The 21,118-nt window shown below is 45.8% G+C and overlaps 1 protein-coding gene across 18 annotated transcripts in view; it reads right to left on the reverse strand.

The window, feature by feature from the left end:
- The window catches only part of EP400 (E1A binding protein p400), a 126,378-nt gene that overhangs the window by 76,655 nt on the left and 28,605 nt on the right, over nt 1-21,118 (reverse strand). For 9 of the 18 annotated variants that reach the window (XR_009216824.1, XM_058531194.1, XM_058531197.1 and 6 more), the window contains 13 exons: nt 19,832-19,922; nt 18,284-18,391; nt 17,362-17,747; nt 14,649-14,942; nt 13,609-13,794; nt 11,623-11,763; nt 10,973-11,051; nt 10,093-10,181; nt 9,592-9,649; nt 8,590-8,679; nt 4,077-4,184; nt 3,190-3,380; nt 2,401-2,578 (listed from right to left, as the gene is read on the reverse strand). Coding sequence is in view for 17 of the 18 variants with exons in the window: in XM_058531194.1 (XP_058387177.1) it covers nt 2,401-2,578; nt 3,190-3,380; nt 4,077-4,184; nt 8,590-8,679; nt 9,592-9,649; nt 10,093-10,181; nt 10,973-11,051; nt 11,623-11,763; nt 13,609-13,794; nt 14,649-14,942; nt 17,362-17,747; nt 18,284-18,391; nt 19,832-19,922 (1,999 nt within the window). In the remaining variant the exon portion in view is untranslated. The remainder of the gene's footprint in view (nt 1-2,400; nt 2,579-3,189; nt 3,381-4,076; nt 4,185-8,589; nt 8,680-9,591; nt 9,650-10,092; nt 10,182-10,972; nt 11,052-11,622; nt 11,764-13,608; nt 13,795-14,648; nt 14,943-17,361; nt 17,748-18,283; nt 18,392-19,831; nt 19,923-21,118) is intronic. The other 9 variants (XM_058531198.1, XM_058531203.1, XM_058531191.1 and 6 more) reach the window with 5 other exon arrangements.

Below are 21,118 nucleotides of genomic sequence, written 5' to 3' on the forward strand. Positions count from 1 at the left end.
CTGCACTAATGCAGATCCACACTGAGGAGCAGCCAGGCCCACATGCTGCCTGCAAGGCCCCCACCACAGCCAGCCTTGCCGACCTTCCTGGCCTTGAGCACTCCCACTGCCGCACCAGCCTCGGCGCTGTTCCATGGACACGCCAGCTGCCCCTTCAGCCTCTGCATCCACGGCCCCGTCTCCCTGGGTCCCCTGCTCCAGAGGGCCACAGCTTTCTCAGGCATCTGCTCACCTGCTATGCATGAGGCCTTCCTTGCTCCCCCCACCCCCACACCTTGTCCTGCTAAGACTTCCCTTGAGGCATCTTATTCCAGACCCACTGTCTGCGCCCAGTGAGGGCCTCCTGTGGGTAGGGGCTTGGTTCTATTCAGAGCTGCACCCTCAGTGCTGAGAACAGTGCCTGGAACAGGGTAGGCGCTAGCTAAGTACCTATGGAATGAATGATTCATCCATTTGTTCAAGTAATGAAATAAAATCCCCTATTTTTGGAAGGGTAGGCTGCTTCTAATTTTTCACTATTATAATATAGCAATGAATAGCTTTTTCACTTAATAGTAAGGGAAGGTGGTTTTTCCATCTTGAAATAACTGTATATATTAAAATCTATTTTAAAGTGATGCATTTAAAACCCTGTGATGCTGGGTCAAAAAACAGAAACAAACTAATCCAAGAAAATAAGGACCCAGAAGTCGATCCGTTTGTGTTTAAAAACTGATTATGAGGGTTGGCCCAGTGGCGTAGTGGTTAAGTTTGCGCATTCTGCCCCAGCAGCCCAGGGTTCGTGGGTTCGGATCCCAGGCACAGACCTACCCACCACTCATCAAGCCATGCTGTGGCGGTGTCCCACATATAAAATAGAGGAGGATTGGCACAGATGTTAGCTCAGGGACCATCTTCCGCACACACACACACAAAAAAACCTAATTATGAGATCAAGCTTTTCTTTTTTTTTTTTTTTTGAGGAAGATTGGCCCTACACTAACATCTGTTGCCCATCTTCCTCTTTTTTTTTTTCTTTTTTCTCCCCGAACCCCCAGTACACAGTTGTGTCATAGTTGTAAAGTTGTAGCTCTTCTATGTGAGAAGCCACCTCAGCATGGCTTGATGATAAGTGAGTAGGTCCAACGCCAGGATCCGAACCAGCCAACTCCAGGCCCCTGAAGTGGAACATATGAACTTAACCACTACGCCGCCACCGGGCCAGCCGCTGATTAAGCTTTTTAAACAAAGGGCAAAGAAGAATGATTTACTAAAGATGCCAAGGTAACAGTGTAACAATTTGGAGGGAGAGGAGGAAGAAACTAGCCCTCAGCTGAAGGAATAATCACCACCCATCTTCATACCTCCATCTCACAGGTCTACTGAATTTCCTGTTTCCATCCAACCTACACCAGAGTGCTAACACCCTCCTAATTTAAACAGTCCCCTCCTTCCTTCCAAAACCCCAACATCAGAGAAAGACAACGTGTTCATTTTTCTCTGTGGCTACTGGGGAGCCTACTTAAGTCTGGATTGGAACGTAAGGTTCAACAACTCATCCCAAGGTGCTTTTCGGACATTTTCTTTGCAAAAGGAAGACTATAAGACCTTGTCCTCTGTTAGAGACACAAGGTGCACATTCTTCTACAGCCCCTGCAGGTGCAGAGTTGGGGGTGAGGTGGGCACCTGAACCACAGGCCGAGCAGACGCAGCGAGTAGGGGCTGATCCCTGAACATCCCGACATGGAAGCCTGGACCAATGATGTTCAAGTTGAAAGAGTCAAGGGGTGAGGAAGCATTTGGGGTGGAGGGCACAGCCTGCCGAAGAGGCAGCGGGCACTCTGTCTCTCTGCTGCTGTTCAGCTGCCGAGCCCTCACATGGCACTAGGCAGCTCCCTAAGGAACCCAAGCAGCAGAGCAGAAGCACCACTGGGCGGCAGGATCCAGCAGGAGAGACAGGAGGGGCAGGCGTCATAGCAGCACAAGGAAGACAGGAGTGGGCCATGGCAGCACACTACCGATTATGCCACAAAGGACGCATACCAACCAGCCCGTGGCCAGCACTTGGTGAGAGCCCAGGCACTGGCTCGTGCCAATGCAGAAGAAACACAGAGGCTATGCCATCTGCTCAGCTGTCCACACACTGATTGGCAGTGGAACACCGAAAGTCACAAAGCCTGGTCACCGCCGGGGGGATCTCATATTAGATTAGATTCTGAGTTACTCAATCTAGTAACGGTGCACAAATTTTATGTCTGTTCATGCAACGAGTACTTCTAAGCCCTGTTCTCTCAAGTCCTGGACCAGAGCACAGAGCAAAGGAGCAAAGAAGTACGGCCACTCCCCACCCTCATGCCAGATGCACTGCCTACCATTCAGTCTTAGTGAATACATACTATTCAAAAAACAACAAGCTCTTACCTTCATTACAAGCTAGGTGGGCAAAAAAAGCAATGATCTGCACTGTTTTACCAAGCCCAGCTTCGTCTGCCAATATGCCATTGAGATTCTTCCGGTAGAGTTTGGCTAGCCAGTCCAGGCCGATTTTCTGGTAATCTCTGAGCACACCATACAACAGAGATGGGGCGTTCAACTTCACCTGCAGTAACAGACAGGCCAAATAAGCACTTCTTCTCAAAGTGCTTATTAGAACTTTTTCTCCAAAGTGAAGTCAAATCAGTCATACAATAAGCCTACTGGAAAGCCACAAAAAAATGATCTAGAGATAATAGGAAAAGAAAGATCAATAATTGCTTTTTCTGACAACTTCTTCAGTTAGGGATAAAGAGATTATTTGGAGGTAGGAAGCCTCTCTGCCTCACAAAGACACTGTCCCACAAAGAAGTGCAGCGCCTCGGGGGCCAGCCTGGTGGCAGAGCGGTTAAGTGCACACACTCTGCTTCAGGCCGGGGTTCAAGGCTTCAGATCCCAGGCACGCACCGACGCACCACTTGTCAAGCCATGCTGTGGCAGCATCCCATATAGAGGAAGATGAGCATGGATGTTAGCCCAGGGCCAATCTTCCTCAGCAAAAAGAGGAAGACTGGCAACAGATGTTAGCTCAGGGCTAATCTTCCTCACCAAAAAAAAAAAAAATAGAAGAAAACATCACAGTAATTGGACTGGCATCCCGTAACATACACCCTAAGGATAAAAGGAATTGTGGGGTGGGGGGGGGAACAGCGACAAAAAAAAAGTGTAGCGACTCACCGCGGTACTGATCCGAGCACTGCCCTTGGGCAGGACAGCTTCGGCCACAGCAGTCACCTCCACGATGTCCTTTGTGTGTGGTTTCCCGATATTCATTCTCTCTGCAGCTTTAAACTGGTCCATGATGAACAGCGAGTCTATGAGAACCACATCCTTCCGGCTCTCCCGGTCACCCGGGCAGTCCTCCATGTCTGTGAATGAAGCAAAAACGGTATTTGCGGGATCTGCAGCTGCTGAGATAGTTTTATGAGCTTGCTTAACATTAAAAAAAAAAGGAAACAAGTTGACAGAATCCAAATACTTCAAATACAGAAATAAGCAGTAATTTTTTTGTTTTTAGTCCTCTTTATATACCTAACAATGCTATCCAGACAAATGAGTACAAACTCTTATGAAAGTGTCAAATGTAGGACCACTCCGGACAGCTCTCAGGTGACACTGGACAACATCTCTGCAGCGATTAGGAGTTGGTATTACCAAGAGATCTATGGGCATCTAAAGGTTTAGTGACCGCCCTCCACCAACAAGAAAGGAAGAATTAGAAGCATCTCCAAGTTCAGGAGACGCTGCAGCGTGGTGTCCTGAAAGCCCCTGGCCTGCCCCAGAACTCCTTCCCAGCCCCTCCCTCACCTCCCTGCTCACAGGCATCTCTGTCTAATAATCAGAACAAGCAGCATGAAAACAAGAAAAAGTAGAAACTTTTTTCGGTGTAGTTTGTGTATCTCTTTGGAATGTCTAATGAAAATAAACTCCTTAAAACTGTTTTTCTTTCATTAGACTAAAAGAAAATGAAGATAATTTTTAAATTCTGTTGTAAGCATCCTTCCTCTGTCAGTATCTTGGCTTTTGTTTTTACAGCTGAATTCTTTAAAGATGCTAAAACAGACCTTCTTCTTCGCTCGTCTCCTCACTGTCAGGTTTAGGTTGGGGCCACTGGAAATTCGGCAGAAAGGCACCTTCGTACAACTTCATCAAATCAATTAAGGGCAATTCCGCTGGAAAGAATTGCAGGAAGAAAGGTGGTTATTTTACACCACTGATGTCAGGTGGGAAGAAAACACGCCAGGAGGGCCGCAGGAAGGGCAAGGCCCTTTCACACATATTCCTTTTCCTGGCTTTACATAATTCCTTAGGAAAAGCATATTATTTTCTAAAAGTACATTTATTTTTTTCAAAATCTAATGACTGCACATTACTGATACAAGGTCTAAAATATTTTCTTTGTAAAGATGAGAATCTTTGAAATGAAAGGAAGAAACTCAATTTTTATTCATAAAAGAAGAAATATTTCTGAAATAATCTAATAAATGTACAGTTAGACCTACAGAATAATACATACTACTACTGATGAAAAACAATTGGTGGATATGATACATAAAAATGTAAAACTTCAAATAAAATCAAACAAAATAAAACAGAAAAAATGTTCAAAGAGTGTGATGAAAGATTTATACTTTTTGTATATGGAGCTCACCCTAACTGATTAAAAAACCCACCCCACTAAAGCCTCAGTCACAATGGGCAAAGGATATGGAGCTGTGTCACACACAAAACACTATAAAGGCTCATAACGTATTTTTTAACTGAGCATCTCTAGACATCAGTTAGCGCACCATTTGTCCTCTATCAAATTAGCAACCATCCTAAACATCAGCGTGTTGGAAGAGTAGAATGAATGAGATACTCTCAAACACAGAAGGTAATGGGATCAACTGGCTTCATTTTTCAGGAAACCAGGATGGAAAGCTAAAGAGCTTTAAAATTTCACACCCTCTGACCTCAGTACTTCCCACTTCCATGAGCCTGTCCAGAGGAGCAATCAGAAACTCAGACTCAGATTTACGTTCAAACACAGCTCCGCACGGTGTCAGCTGTAATCTAGGGAAAGCACTGTAACTGAGCTGCATACTTGTGATGATGTGAACTTTTCTGCATGTGTATTATACGTCAATAAAGTTTGTGGCCAAAATAACAAATGCCACACTGAAGTAGCCCAAAAGAACAATATCAAAGGCACTGTTCATCTAAGACTAATAAGAATCCAGTGATTTCATCTGCTCCTGATTTAAAATACCCATCATACTGGCTTGATGGGCAGATACGTGATGAAGCCAAGTGAAATCAACTGTATGATCTAGGTGGCGGGTATGTGGGTGTTCCTGACGAGGTCCTTTCAAATTTTCTGTATGTCCGAATGTTTTCACAACAAAATGCTGGAGTATATACATATACATCATATAACGGCTATCTAACTAGAAAAAATCAGAAGAAACAACTGAAAAATGACTACAATAATAAGATAATTCAGTAAGGTGTCCTGGAACAAACTTAATACACAGAAATCAATAGGCTTCACATATATAAACCACTTAGAAGAGATACTGGGAGAAAAGACTCCATTCAGACAGAAATTAAATACTTAGAATTAAACTTTTTAAAATGCACAACATCTACATGAAGAGAATGCTAAAAGGCTCCTGAGAGCCTTTAGAGGCAAAAGAGGAGACCTCAATGAGAACAAGCATGCTCTGTGAATGGATAAAGACTCAGCATCACAGACATCACCTCCTGGTGGTCACAGCCTGGTCAGTCCCCTCCCACGCTGGCCAGGGCTAGCCTAGGTGACTGCTAGATGATGTGAAATGACAGGGAGTGGTTTGCAAGACTCAGCTGTAAGAGCCTGGGGAGCTCTGGGGAGACCGGCCACCATGCCACAATGCCACGTGGATGCTCAAACAGCACCACAGAGAAGTCCCTGTGCAAGGAACTGGGCTTGCCTACCCACAGCCTGCCAGCAAGCAAGGCAAGCCCACGTGGAATGGAAGCCAAGCCTTCTGACGACAGCATCTTCAACAGACCCGAGCCAGAACCACCCAGCCAGGCGGCTTCCAATTCCCGGCCGACAGAAAGAGGGAGACGCACTACAGCACTAAGTCGATACAAACCCTAACAAGTCAAGGATGCACACTGCGGTCAGAAAGCTACCACAACAACAATTCCAAAAACAAGTGTAACTAAAAGGCTAAGAGAAGAAGTGAATGGACACTGGATTTGAACCAAGCAATTAGGACTAACCAACACAACATACTGCCTCTCTGGGTGAAAATGTTGCCTCTCAAATCAAGAACAAGCCCAAGGCGTCCACCATCCGCACCTCTAATTCTACGCTTTACTGCAAGTAATAGAAGTACCAGGATTACAAAAGAAAAACTCATTCTTCAGACATGAAGAGACTGTATACACAGAATTGATCAAGAGAACAGCAAAGCTGCTGGATATAAGATCAATAAATAAAAATCAACTGCATTTCTACATACTAGCAATAAATTTTAAACACGATTTTAAAAAACATACCGCTTACTTCAACTTCAAGAAATACAATGTACCTAGAAATAAATCTAATAAAAAATATGCCATCATAACATTTTACTGAAAGCTGTTTAAGAAGACCTAAGTAAATGGAGGTGTATTTTGATCACAGATTTGAAAAGCTCAACTTCACAAAGGTACAATTCTCACTGAACACCCATTAACTCAACTAAATTCGAATCAAAATTCCCAACTGCTTTTCTGTGAAATTAGATGAGCTGATTCTGAGGTGTATCTGCAATAGGCCCAAAGTAGTCAAGACTCTTCTAAAAAAGAACTAGGTAGAAGGACTTATCTAACCAGATCTCAAGAATTATTATAAAGCCAGAGTAATTAAGAGAGTGTGGTATTGATATAAACTGACCAATAAAACAATAAAGGGCCTGGAGAGAGCCATGCATATCCGGAAACTTCACTGACTTGTGTCTGAGCTAGCATTGAATATCAGTGAGGAAAGACAGGCTTTTCACATGTCACTGGGACAATGACTTATCCTTTGGGGAAAAAAAGAAAGTGCATTTATTTCACACTACAGATAAGAGCAATTCTTGATGGACTAAAGACATCGACATGAGAATAAAAATAAAAATTTTTAGATGATACAGAAGACATCCTTATGACCTTGAGGTAAAAAGGATTTTTTTAATGCGATTGATAAATTCAACTACACTAAAATTAAGAACACCTCTTCATCAAAAGGTATCATAAAGAGGGGCCAGCCCAGTGGCGTAGTGGTTAAGTCTGCGCGCTCTGCTTCGGCGGCCCGGGATTCGCAGGTTCGTATCCCGGGTGTGGACCTACGCACCACTCATCGAGGCACGCTGTAACAGTGTCCCATTTAAAGTAGAGGAAGATGGGCACAGATGTTAACCCAGGGCCAATCTTCCTCAGCGAAAAAAAAGGTACCATAAATAGAATGAAGACACACCATGAGCTAGAAAAACGTTACTGCACCACATATGATGGACAAAGGATCATGTCCAGGATAAAAAAAGAACACTATGAGTCAACAAGGAAAAGAAAACCCAAAACCAAAACAGCAAAGACAGAAGAGGAAACCCATGAAAAGATGCTGCACCTCATCAGTTATCAGAGAAACACATCCACAACCACAAAGGGACGCCACTTCCCAGCCACCAGACTGGCAAAGATGTTCTAGACGGAGAACATCAGGGGCTCCCGAGACGTGGAACTTGGTACGACACTCTAACCAGAATTTGGCCTGAGTAAAGCTGACCACGTGTGTGCACGCCCTCCAACCACACCCATATGCACGGGGAAACACCAGCAATCACGGCAGCCTTGTTTGTCAGGGCAAAAACAGGGAAACAACCCACATGCCCACCAACAGCACAATCAATCATCTGTGACCGTTCACCCATGCAACACTGTTCAGCGGTGAGAATTAATGAATTCACAGCAAGACACAACCATGCGGACAAAACACGGGAGCAGAAGAGCTGAGTGAACAAAGGAAGTGGCTGAACCCACAGCATGATTCCGTGTATATGAAGTTCCCTCGGTGCAAGCGAAGCGCTATTTTCACTACTATACATAGGTGACAGGAAAACAATAGAACCGAGGGAACGATAAAGGCAAGATCCAGCATGGAGGGCCGGCCCGGTGGCTTAGCAGTTAAGTGTACGCGCTCCGCTGCTGGCGGCCCGGGTTCGGATCCCGGGCGTGCACCGACGCACCGCTTCTCCGGCCATGCTGAGGCCGCGTCCCACATACAGCAACTGGAGGGATGTGCAGCTATGACATACAACTATCTGCTGGGGCTTTGGGGGGAAAAATAAATAAATAAAATCTTTAAAAAAAAAAAAAAAAAAAAAAAGATCCAGCATGGGAGTCACCTCCCAGAGCAAAGAGGCGGTGGGAATGGGCACACGGGCACTCAAGCGCTCTCTCTCACGCTGGACAGTGTGGCAGGTTACACTGGCACTGAATGGATCTTACACGTCTTTCACAGGTTCTTTTGTACGTATCCTATATTGAACAAAGCATTTCCGCAGGACACTCGGAGCCTACCTTCTTTGGCTAAATTAGACAGTTCTGTGCGGTGATCCACAACCCCTTCATTTGCTTCTTCCTCTTCAATTGTCTCCTCCTCATCTTCCACTGAAATGGTTATCATCAAACGTCAGTGAGGTAGACTTTACTTCCTACTCTTTTCAATTATTCATGAAACACTACAAGGCTTCCAAATTGTTTCACACAGCTATTAAAGAAGTTAAAACTAAGCCTTTTAATTTATCAGATTAAATGTGGAAATGACAGTTTATTAAGTGAGCAGGAACCTGGGGACCACACTCTCTCTTCCCTCTCAGGGTGTGAAGTACAGCCTAGTTTTCCCTACACAACAGACCTACTCAGGCCAAAACATGGAGTGAGGTGAAACCTCTAGTCCACCTGCTGAGCCCTGCTGCAGAAAACCCACAAGCACGCTGTCTGGCGTCACTGAGTCTGTCACTGCCTATCTCCAAGAGGCCCGGCTGCCGCGCAGCTTACCGTTCCCTCAGCCCGGCTCCCGTCCTGCGCAGCTATCATCTCACACCAGCTTCAGGCCTGCACCCGGTGCCACCCTCCCAACAGAAACCGGGCTCTTGGCAGAGAAGAGAGTCCACCAGCACCAGCAGCAGAACTCCGCCTGTCGATGGGCCACCTCTCCAACTGAGCATAAGCCCTGGCTGCCTGGGGCCTTGCCAGGAAAACTGCACCTTCTCTCACGCCAGCCTCAGCCCCTCTCAGCTGGCTCCTTCCCATCACCACTTACTGCCTCTCCTCCCTTACAAACAAACGCGTGCACACACACAGTCCTACACTCTCTCTCCTCCACAGTCCGACTCCTCATTTCTTCACTGCAAACCCCCCACTGCCCAACAAGGCACCCGGTCCCCAACGACACAAGTCACTGGGCCACCAGGGTCTCTGGTCTAGGCTGTACTAGACACGCTGGCAGCATTGAGTGAACACTCCACTTGTGACTTCAGAGGGCCCTGCAAACAGCAAAAAGACACCAGGAGGACAGACCTTCGTCATCAGTTAAAGATGTGCTAGCTTTTCTTTTTCTTCCAGATATTCCCGAATCCTGAAACACAGAATAAAAATCACAAACATGAGATCTTAAAACCCAGAATGGAAAACCAAAGCAGAAATGTCTGTTTAACATGCACCTAGGAGGACAGCAGTGAGCCTGTGACAAGCATGCTGGCCTTCGTCTGCCTCCAGTCACGGGAGAGGCTCTGGGTAGTGTTCACAGGCTGTGTAAATCCACAGTCACTGCTGGATTTACACTGAAGATTCAGCTGCATCGTCCCCAATCGCCAAATTAATACCCCACGTGAGCCTAAAGCTATCAAGAACCAGCTTTTTCCCCAAAGAAGACTGATTTTAAAATGAAAGGGAATAATAATTATTCATAATCTGCAAGTTTCTCCAGATAAAAACAAGTAACTCCATTTTATCAGACATTATATTTTTTTTACATTGCTTCCACTCTCTTACACAGTGCAGTAACAGTCCTGAACTTACCAGAAAATTTTCCGGTAATGTATCAAGTCCCCTAGGTCTCGACTCTTTTCCTGAAGAGACAGGTAACATGATTTGTGTTTTCACTAAAGCTGTGGAGAAGGTGACATTCTTCACAAGTGTCAAGGGCACCGCTGCCTGTCTAGGCCACACCCTGCTAACCTCTCCTCTATGTGAGGAAAAGACAGTAAAAGCGAATTCCACCTGCTTCCTTCTGGTAACCAAGGGCAGCAGCACAGCACCAGCCCGCGCCTCTATACCCACAAAGAGCACTGGTGGCTCTCAGCTTTCAGTGCTGATGCCTCCGCAGGAACCCAGAAGTCTCTGTTCTGGAGAGGGACAGAGGAGCTAAACAACAGATTCTTTTTTATGATTTGTATGGTTTTATAGTTCCATGACTTTCAGCAGTGCCCACCTCTCCACCTTAGTTTCCTCATCAGTAAGATGAGAGGCATTATGCTGCCCCCAGCAAAGGCCACCTCCATTGGTGCCTGGCCCACATCAAGGTGTCCAATGAGGAGGCGGCCACTGCAGAGGCAGTGCACCAGAAAGATACAGAGGGATCCCATGGGGAGCACATGCCTAGGGAGTTCACCTGACTGGCTGTAGGGGACAGGCTCAGAACCTCAATTCTGAGAGTGCCCCAAAGTTAATCAACTTGGGGTGCTGACTCACACTAGCAAATCTCAGAAGAACTGAAATCTACAGCTAAGACAGCTACACGAAGAGAAACGTAACCATCAGGCAGACCAGATGTTCACAAATGGCTGAGGAGCAAATGACCTCCCTGGGAAGCCACCATGTCACAAGGTCCCCGGCAAGCAGGGAATTGGAACAAAGTACAAGCCAAAAAAGGTTCAGGCTTTTTTTAAAAAGACCATACCTCTTCTGGAAACTTTCTGTAAATTTAAAGCCTTTTTCCTTTTTTCTTCCAACTCTACTTGTAGTTTTATTTCTACAACCTAAATACAAAAAGTTAAACAAGCATGTTATTAAGGATGTAAATCATAGAAGTTCTATACATGAAAACATTAAAACTCACACATATAGTCTAAAAAGCACAGTTGTCCCAACCTTATTTCAAATTACTTCAAAAAGAAATTCTCAGTTTGGTACTTTTTCATTTATTTGGTATCTCACTGCATTCTGCCCAAATTCTATCAGGCGGTAAGATGAGGATTTTTTAAAAAAGGAATCGAGACAGAGCAGCCATTCTGGAAATAAGCTGCCTTTAGTGACTTGCACTAACACTAAAAAGAACTATTTGAAGAGCCCCTCATGAAGGCTCACCAACATCACAGCACGTGGGTTACAGTTGACATGCGTTTCCACACGCAGAGAAACACATGCAGAGGAAGAACCAACTCTTCTAACGAGCCAACGGTCCAGAAGCAGCCTTTCTAAGTGACTCTGCAGGCGCCACCTGCCTTGCGGTTCTCCATCACTTACTCAGTCAGGCGCTGTTCAGAAGGCAGCCTCACAGCCCCGCCACAGCCTACGTTTCCAGGACCCTACTAAAATCTGAGAGTTTACCTGTTCAATATTTGACCAGAAATATTCTATTTCTCTAGCGGTTGAGGCAGCTATGCGTCTCAGTCGGCTCTGCTCTTCTTTCCTTCCCTTCTCCTCACGAAGCTTCTTTTCCTCATGATGGCGTGCCACGGTCCGGACGAGCTAGTAAACAAAAGTTCGAGAGCTTTATGTTGTGCTCTACATCATGCTATAAGAAAAAACATCCATAAAGTTTCTTAAAAATCTTCTCAGCCCGTAACGATGTATAATTCGCAGAGAGATGCACCCTCATCTGCTCTCAGGGCACGCCAGAGAAATGCTACTACAAGCAAAAACCAGTGCCGACATTCTGCTGGACTTTTCCAGAAAGTTTTATCTTACTAAATACACATATTTTTCTCCAAAATGGAACACCATAGCGTGCTACACTCTTCTTCCCCCATTTAATATATGATTAACATCTTTCTATGAACAAACATAGATCAACATCATTTTTAATGGGTATGATCTCCACTGCATGACTGCAGCAAGATTTACTTAATCCTAGGTATGAAAAATGTTAGGTTGGGATAATTCACTTTTAAGACTTTTGCATTAAACTGCCAAACTGCTTTCCAGTACTTATACTCTTTACATCCCCACCAGTAGTACCTCAAAAAGGTGCTGAGAAGTAACTTAAAAATGAACACATTCTGAGCCCTGAGCACAGCACAGCCGCCAGCCCCCTGATTCTGGGCCAAGAAACATGCTGCAAGCCACGGGGACACTGCTGACATGGCCTCCCTCCCACACTCGTGGTTGACGCACACCCCTCGCACAAAGCTACCTGTTCAGCCTCTTGCCTGTCTGTCCCGGGGGAGGAGGGACAACGTGAGGAGGGCAGCACTCGGCCACAGCTCAGCTGCCCCTCAGCCCTGCTCCTCAGCATGCGTCCTATGCCCCTCGTCCCCCACCCACCACCCTGCCCAGCCCATGTTCACATGCTCAGGACCATCCTCCTTTGTGAAAAAGGAAGTGCTTAAGGAGCAATCTGGGTTTCTTCTGAAATTTCCATGAACCTGACTTAACACTCAGACCCCACTGTTCTCCCAAGGTCTCGGCTTTCCTCTGCCAAACCTACGTCGGGAAACTGATGGGCAGAATTCAGGGGAGGGAGGTGACAGGCAGGGCACACAGGCTCAATCCCCGTCCTGAGAGTGCAGGAAATATGAAGACAGTGTCTAGGTGCTGAGGAGTAGAGACGGTGATGCAGTGATGCATCACTGGAGAAGCAGCAGGCCCGGGGCTACTTACATGGACAGAAAGACAGCTGCTTCACACTCTGAGACCTAAGAGTTCTAGAAACCTGTCACTTTGCAGGTTCCTAGTATTGGCAAGAGCACCTCCCAGGGGTTCTCCCCAGGACTGGGTGCCTGCTTTGGGAACAATGAGAAGGACATAAATTCTCAGCACCAGCCCGGATCTGGGGGGCTGCAGGCATCCTCATTCCAACTGCCAGGCGAGACTGGCAAGAAAAGGCACCTAAATCCCACGCCACAACTGCCGCAGGGGAAGACATGTTTTTTCCCAACAGTGCACGCTGGAGCTCTGAAGACATCTCCTCAGAAGTGAATTACACAGCACAGTTACTTTCTAGACAATAGCAAAATATTCTTTTTTTTTTTTTAAAGATTTTATTTATTTATTTTTTCCCCCCAAAGCGCCAGTAGATAGTTGTATGTCATAGCTGCACATCCTTCTAGTTGCTGTATGTGGGACACGGCCTCAGCATGGCCGGAGAAGCAGTGCATCAATGCGTGCCTGGGTTCCGAACCCGGGCCGCCAGCAGCGGAGAGCCCGCACTTAACCGCTAAGCCACGGGGCCGGCCCACAAAATATTCTTCATATCCGTTATGAGTCAAAAACCTTAGAGAGTTGGTCTGGGAGACCTACTGTTTAGAGCACTTTAAATTCCCATCACCACCAAATGAGCACTGAGAACCGCGCTTGCCTGTATTCCACACCTACCTTCTTGGCAGCAGCCACCTTCCACCTCCTCTCCTGGGCAAAGTCCGTGGCCATCCACTGCACCTCCTCCAGCAGGTAGTCCCAGTGCGATCTTGGGCGCGGGGCCTCCTGCAGTTTCGGCAGCCGCCTCACTGACCACAGGCCTTCTTTCCTTAAATCTGCTATTCGCTGATGGATCTGGTTTTCCTGCAAGGAGTGTAGGGGGTGAGGCAGTGTCCAGCATGTAATTATTAAGTTTGTTCCACTAATTCAGACCTCGAATTCATGAAACCCTTTGTGTGAAAGTCTCAGCAAGAGAGGGAAGACTTGAACACAAAGGTCGAAAGTGGTTCTATAAGAGGTCAGAGGAACGGGCATGCGACCTCCCAGAAGCCTTAGAAGAAGCTGAGGCCACAGTCCTGCCCCGTCTCAGAAACACGGAACAGAACTCAGAGACCACGCACACACAAAGGAAACAATACAGGCCTGGAATTTGTTTCAAAATCATCTGGAAGGGGGAGGAACAGATCAAATAAGACTGGCCACGTACTGATCACTGTGTTAGAACTGGGTAATGGGAACGCTGGGTTTATGATATCCTACCTATTTGGACATGTTTCTTTTAATTCCCCTAATGAAGATGAACAAAATAACTGCTCAGTCACCCAACAAACAGTAAGCACTAACTTAAGTGCTAGACCGTGACCCACATCAGCCTGGGCAGCGCCGGTGGGCTCAGCTCTGAGCCCCAGCGCTGACACTGAGCTCCTCAGCCTGCACCACACTCTCGCCCCCCTGCCCTCTCCTAGAGCCTGCAGGGAAAGCAGCCCAAGACCGCTGACTTCACCTCCACACGGGTTTACTTCCACCAAGACAAGTCAAACTACTTGGTTTTAATCTTGGTTTCTACAGGTCACAAACCATGTTCAATTGTCCTTACTATCAGCTATTCCGTTTTAAACTACTGCTTCCTTAGAAACCAAAATCAAATGCATTCCACAAACTGGGATACATTTTACCATCTTCTTGAGCACTTAAAAAAAAATTTTAAGTGCACTTACCAGTGCTATTTGTTCTGCCAGCTTATCCTGAGAACCATCTTGAGGTGGGGCAGCATTTTGAGCTGGGCTCTGCGGTTTGGGGGGGGCCGACACAGCTGCCCCCGGGGACCGGGAGGTGACTGGAGACAGTGACTTGTTGGCTGCTGAGGAGGGTCTATTCACTGGAGAGGCCCGCGCAGGTGAGGGTCCCGAGCCCAAGCTGCTTGTGGGAGCGATGGATGCAGAAGACGAGGTAGGCGGGGGCCGCTGACAGGACTGGGCGGGGTCCACAGGTGGTCTCACAGGCACCGCCGTCTAGCAGGTATAAAACAGGTGAGCAGGTGAAGACAAGACTTCAGCTCAGCTCCCAGCACCCAAATGCCAGAGACAGCATCGCTGAGGAGGGGAATGCACCAATGCCTCCCCCTCCACAGCAATGCACACAAACAAATGAATCACATCCTCCAACCACAATAACACCAAGACCAAACCTTGTCTGCATAAAATAATAAATCTTCTTACTCCACAAAACCACATAGAGCTCATTATAAACTGTTTTCACATTTTGTCTTATCTCATGTAAGCTTTTTCTTTTCTTTTGCTTTTTCCAGCTTTTTCTCCCGTTTTTTTTATTTATTTTTTTTTGGTGATGAAGATTGGCCCTGAGCTAACATCTGTTGCCAATCTTCCTCTTTTTTTGCTGGAGGAAGATTAGCCCTGAGCTAACATCTGTGCCAATCTTCTTCTATTTTTATGTGGGTCACCCGCCACAGAACGGCTGACGAGTGGTGTAGGTCCACTCCCAGGATCCGAACTCACGAAGTGAGCCACCGAAGTGGAGCACACTGAACTTAACCACTACGTCACAGGGCCGGCCCCTCTCCTATTTTTTTTTAGTAACAGAAAACTAAAGGAACCCCTCCCACCTTGACTCAAGATGAAGTTAAATTCACATAGGATTCTGTTGGGGAGGAAGTGGGGGAGCAGAGACCAGGGAAGGCAAGGCATTGCTACAAAGTGAGAGGGCTGAGGACAGACGGAAGCAAAATGCAGCACGTTTCTAACCTGGAATATGGAGAAGACACCAAGTAATACACTCTCTCTATATCCAAGGACGTGCCTTTTATGGCGTGCGGTTTCTGTCTTCACACCCAGTAATTTCCTCCTACCTCAGGGTCGGCAAACTATCACCAGCTGTATACTTTTGGAAAGAAAATTCTACTGGCCACGCCACTCATCTGCACGCTCTGGGGCTGCCTTCACCCTTCAACAGCAGAGCTGAGTGACTGCAAAAGAAACCACAGGGCCTACAAAGCCTAAAATATCTCTATGCTCCTCTCTTTGTAGCCCTTTACAGAAAAAGTTTGCCAACCCCTACCCAATCTAGAAGGAACAGGTTTCTATGGCTTTTGTAAGGAGCTTTTTACAAATCATGTTCCACAGCTGATCCTTCCAACAAGGGGAGGTATAGGAATCCAAGAAAAACCTCAGTGCTGCTTGAAGTCAGCACAGGCTCCATGAAAGTAAGTGTTCAAAACAGAAGCACTTGTCTCCACCAACATCTAAAGCCAGCAATGGCCTAGAAAGGCTCAGCTGCCCTGGCAAGACATCTCCTTCTCAAGGTGAGTGTAGCCAGGGCTTCAACGTGGACCTGCAGGAAAAGCTCCCCAACCAACCCAGGTGCAAATCACAGCTCCTCCAGTCACTGGCTGTGCGATCTTGCCAGGTGATGCAGCCTCTCTGGCCTCAGTCTTTTCGTGGGTAAAATGGGGATAATAAAGATTCTACCTCACAGGGTTGGCTAGGTAGAGGGAATAAAATAATGTGGATAAAGTGCTCATTATAGCACCTGACACCAGGTAGGTGGTGAATAAAAGGTAGCTCTGACTCTTACTACTCCATTATTATAGAAGACCAAACTTTGCCACGAATGTCAATTAACCAGAAAGAACTGAACTCAAAGCCCACCTAGGAAATCCTCTTGTTAATGAGGGACGGCGAGAGAAAACGGAGGTTTTTCTTAAGCGGGCTCGATCACATGCTGCTGAGACAATTCTCTGAAAACGCTCCCTACTGTCCCCTTGGGTGCTCTAGACAGCTCATGCTGGCACTTCGAGGACTCACTACTCTTTAGGCACAACAGTTTACGGTCTACATTCCAAAAAAGGCATCTGGGTCAAATTAATTAGTGGAGGAGGAGGGGCATTATCAATACCTGAAACGTACATCAAGCCTAGTCAGCAATGTTCGCCCAGGTTTGTAGAGGGCAGACAGAATATCCAGGAAGGGGAAAGAAAGGTGCCTGGGAGGGAGTCTGGTGGATGGTTAGGAGCCGGGGCAAGCCAGACTGGACGGCTCATCACAGCTACGGCCCTGGAAGTCCGGCATCCCCAAGCCTTCGCTCCTGCCCTGGTTAAATGGGCTCCTGCCACCCACCTCTGAGGTTCTCAGCACATCAAGCGGGACAAAGGACACAAGGCCCTTCGCGTGGCTCCCTGTACTGAGAGGACCAATAAGAATCCCGTTGTTTCCTGATATTTTAATAATGATAACTACGATTACAGAGCCAAATAAAATCAGGTTGCAACTGGTGAATTAACTAACTGTTCTAAAGTGTGACAGTAAACTGCTAAGAGAAAGCGTGCAGATTACAGCACAGCACAGCACAGCACCCTGGCAAACGCAGGCCTTATCTTTTCTTCCTTTCTAACCGACAGAACGAGGCCCAGAGTACCTGGGGCTGGGATGAAAGCTGAGGGGCCTGCACCTGCACCTTCCCAGGCGTCGGGGCGTGGAGGGCTGGCTGCGCAGGCTGCGGAGGAGGCGCGGGAAGCTGGCTGGGCAGGGGCGCAGGGACAGGGGCATTTGCCTGCTGAGTCCTCACTGGGATTTGGAGCTGTGCCTGAGGCTCTACCACCTGCGGCTGCTGTGAAAACTGCAGCGCTGACGGGAGAGGCGCAGTGGGGAGGCCGGCCAGGGGCAGCCTGCCGGGGAGCTGCGGCGGCGGAGTGTGCAAGCTGGCGGCATTCTGCACCGGAGGCCCCGTGGAGGGGTCGTACTGCTGCTGGCTTTGCTTCTGTCCCACGAGCTGAGCGGCCTGAGGGGCAGGAGGCATTCCTCCTGCAAGACAGGAAACACCCCACCAGCACTGACTTCAGAGTTCAGAAGCATCCTACCAAGTGAGTCAGATTTCACATCCTAATGCTTGTCACAGACCCATCACCGAGAACCATCACACACTCAAATGGGAAACTGAACTGGCAGGAAATTCGTGTTATATTAGATCTAAGGTTATAAATGAGTGCACAGAAAAGGAAAGAAAGGCGCTTGACCTTTGCAAGTTAGCATCAAAGCAGAACAGGCATCAAACAACCACAGGGTGTCCCTACCACAGCGGCAATTAGGAAAAACAAGAGTGAAAATTGGAGACAAGCTTGAGGACAACAAGACGTGTGGCTCCATTAAAGTGACAAGAACTGGTCTCCAAGGGTTTCTTTACACCATCTTAATTGGGACTCAGAGGAACATCCCAATTTCAGAAACCACTTCAAATATGCTGCCTCGACTACACACAGTTTAGTCTGAGGTTGGTTTTAAGACCTCTCTGTACTCCCTCTTTCTGAGCTAAAAGATCTAGTTCTGGCGCTGGGTCTTACCTTGAACTGTCGGCATTAACTGCTGAAGAGGAACTCCTGTATTCACCCCTGGGTGCTGGAAAACTACCCCTTGGTGACCCACTTCAAGTCGAGGTCTCTTAGACTGCTCTAGAATAATTTTCAGAAAAGGTGCAGTTTGATGTAAAAATAAAACCACAAAAGTAGTAGAAAAAACATGGGTAAGTGTTTTTATAATCTTTGCACAGGGAGGCCTTTCTATGCATGAACCAAAATCCAGAAGCCATAAAAGATAAGTTTGATAAATATAATTTCTTTTCATTAAAAATTTGCAAATATAAGAAAAAGCATCATAAAAAAGCAAAGGACAAGCGACATCCTAAGAGACAATATTTGCAACACACATGAACAGGCAAAAGGTTGATTTATTCAAAATTCAGAAAGCTCTTACAAATTAACATGAAAAGTATCAACAACCAGACAGACAAAATGAGCAAAGAATATAAAAGGCTAGCAGAGGGACAGACTAATGGTTAATAAACATAAAAAGACACTGTGCAACCTTATCAAAATTAAAGAAATCCACATCAAAACAAAAAATTTAATTTTTCACCCATCAGATCAACAAAGATTAAAAGATTAATCACACTTAACAAAACGGCCAAAATGTGAGAGAACCAGAAACCATTGATAGGAGTGAAAACTGGCCCTATCCTTTTGAAGGGCAATTTAGCATCACCAATACTTAACTACACATACACTTTGATCTAGCAATTTCATTTCTAGGAGTTTTTCCTTGACACATTTTCCTGATACATTGACAAATATGTAGAAAAAAATATGACACTAGATGTTCAATCCTGTGTTGATTATAAGAGAAAAAAGGTGCTACTAACAAATGAACTCTAACAAAGGTCTGATGAATAAAGAAGGAACCACCATACAATGGAATACTATACAGCCATCAAAAAGAATGAGGCCCATGACTGGGAAAGATGGCCTATATTGAAGACATACCAGTGTATATACAATCACGTCTGAATTTTTCAAAGTGATAAATATGTAACAATGCTTGTGTGTGGACACAATCATGTCTGTGAAAATGCACAAACGTTAATAGCAGCTATCTCTGTGTCTAGGGAATGGGCAGATAATACCCAACCAGAGGCAGACTTAAGTTACACCCTTCTGAACTGTTTGAATCTTTTATATAAAATGTGTATTAAGTTTATAATTTGAAGAAAAAATTCAGTTTGGAAAAAAATGAATGACAACTTGAAAAAGCAGATGGTTTTACCTTTAATCACATCATGGGGAGTAAAGAGCCTACAAATGCACATAGAAAATCAAAATGGAATACACCCATTCAACTGACAAATTTCTCACTTCAGTACACATACACATTCACCTATTTTGTTTAGCTGATAGTCACCAAAAGAAAAATTAATTTTCAAAGTAAAAAGAAACTAACCAAAAGTAAGTTCTTCAGCATTCACGCTTCAGAAACACGTGGCCACTACGCTGTGACTCCCACGTTAAGAGCTACCTGGTTCCTGAGGCCACCACTGCAGCCTGTGCTCCAGGACATACCTGCTGGGGGTCCGGCCTGCTGCCTCTTAAAGGGGTCCGTTTCTACTGCACTTCCAGTCCCTGCCACCAGGGTCCCTCCGAGGGCCTGCTGCTGCAAAAGAAAAATGCAATTTTGATACTTGAACTGCATGACAAGAATGAAATATACTAAACCTATCGTAACCGTCCCAACACTGACCTCATTCCTTTAAAATAAATGTTATGTACCCAATGTATGTAAATATACATATATAATGTATATTTATATACAATAAATAAAGTTCTAACTTACCTCTGGAGGAAAAAAAAAGGATTTGGAGAAGATATATTATTCTGGGTTTAAATGGAATTTCAGATCAGTGCAAATCCTTCAGAAACGTACTGGCTTTGCACACAGAATGACAGCAAAACGGCTGATGCCAGCGAACATCAGTCATAGCTCTAAGACTGCAGCTTAGCCTCCCTGGTCAGTCATACTGCCTGTCATCACTGATCCCCTCCCCCAAAAAAGCTGAATAATAAAAGGAAAGGTTGAAATTATCTTCCTACTAGAAAATGACACTAAAACCCAATTAGTAACAATCTAATTAACTTGGATCTTCAAAATGGTATTTTTGCAGTTAGCACCCTACTAGATATATAGAACTGTGTGAAATAGCCGAGTCTGGGCACCCTTCACTCTTACATCTCTGAGCCATCCTTGCAATAACACTAAATGCTAAGGATGATGTTTAACAGCTGCTAGCTACTCTGGGGATTCCATTATATCTACTCTACTTAGCAAGGCTTTTTAAAGGCAAAAGTTACAGATGCCTAACAGGTAACTGCCCCATGAGGGGGCTGTAGATGCCTGAAGCCCTAGGAATGGACACTAACCCACCAGTACCAGCCATGCTGAAGGTTACTGCCTCACATGGGGAAAGGCTTCAGAGTGATTAAAAGGGAAAATAAGCACGGTGGTTTACATTTAATGAAGATGGGGGAGGAAGAGGAGAGGGAGGGAGGGAGGGAGGGACAGACAAAGAGAGAGGGGGAGGGAGGGAGGGAGGAAGAATGATTTGAAAACCAGACAATATGTGAACAGTGGTTATCTCTGGGTACAGGATCACAGGTAATTTATAATTTGTGTGTGTGCACTTTTCTAAACTTTCCAAATGTTCTACAATGAACATGTATTACTTACATAAGCAAAAAGGTTTTTTTAATAAAAGAAACTGATAAAGGGTTCTGCCTCCAGTAACTTCCAAGTACCTCCTATGAGACCAAACATACTCCAGATAAACATCAAGTCTAGACAAAATATAAAAA

Source organism: Diceros bicornis, chromosome 35 (genome assembly GCF_020826845.1).
Source record: "Diceros bicornis minor isolate mBicDic1 chromosome 35, mDicBic1.mat.cur, whole genome shotgun sequence".
NCBI lineage: Eukaryota > Metazoa > Chordata > Mammalia > Perissodactyla > Rhinocerotidae > Diceros > Diceros bicornis.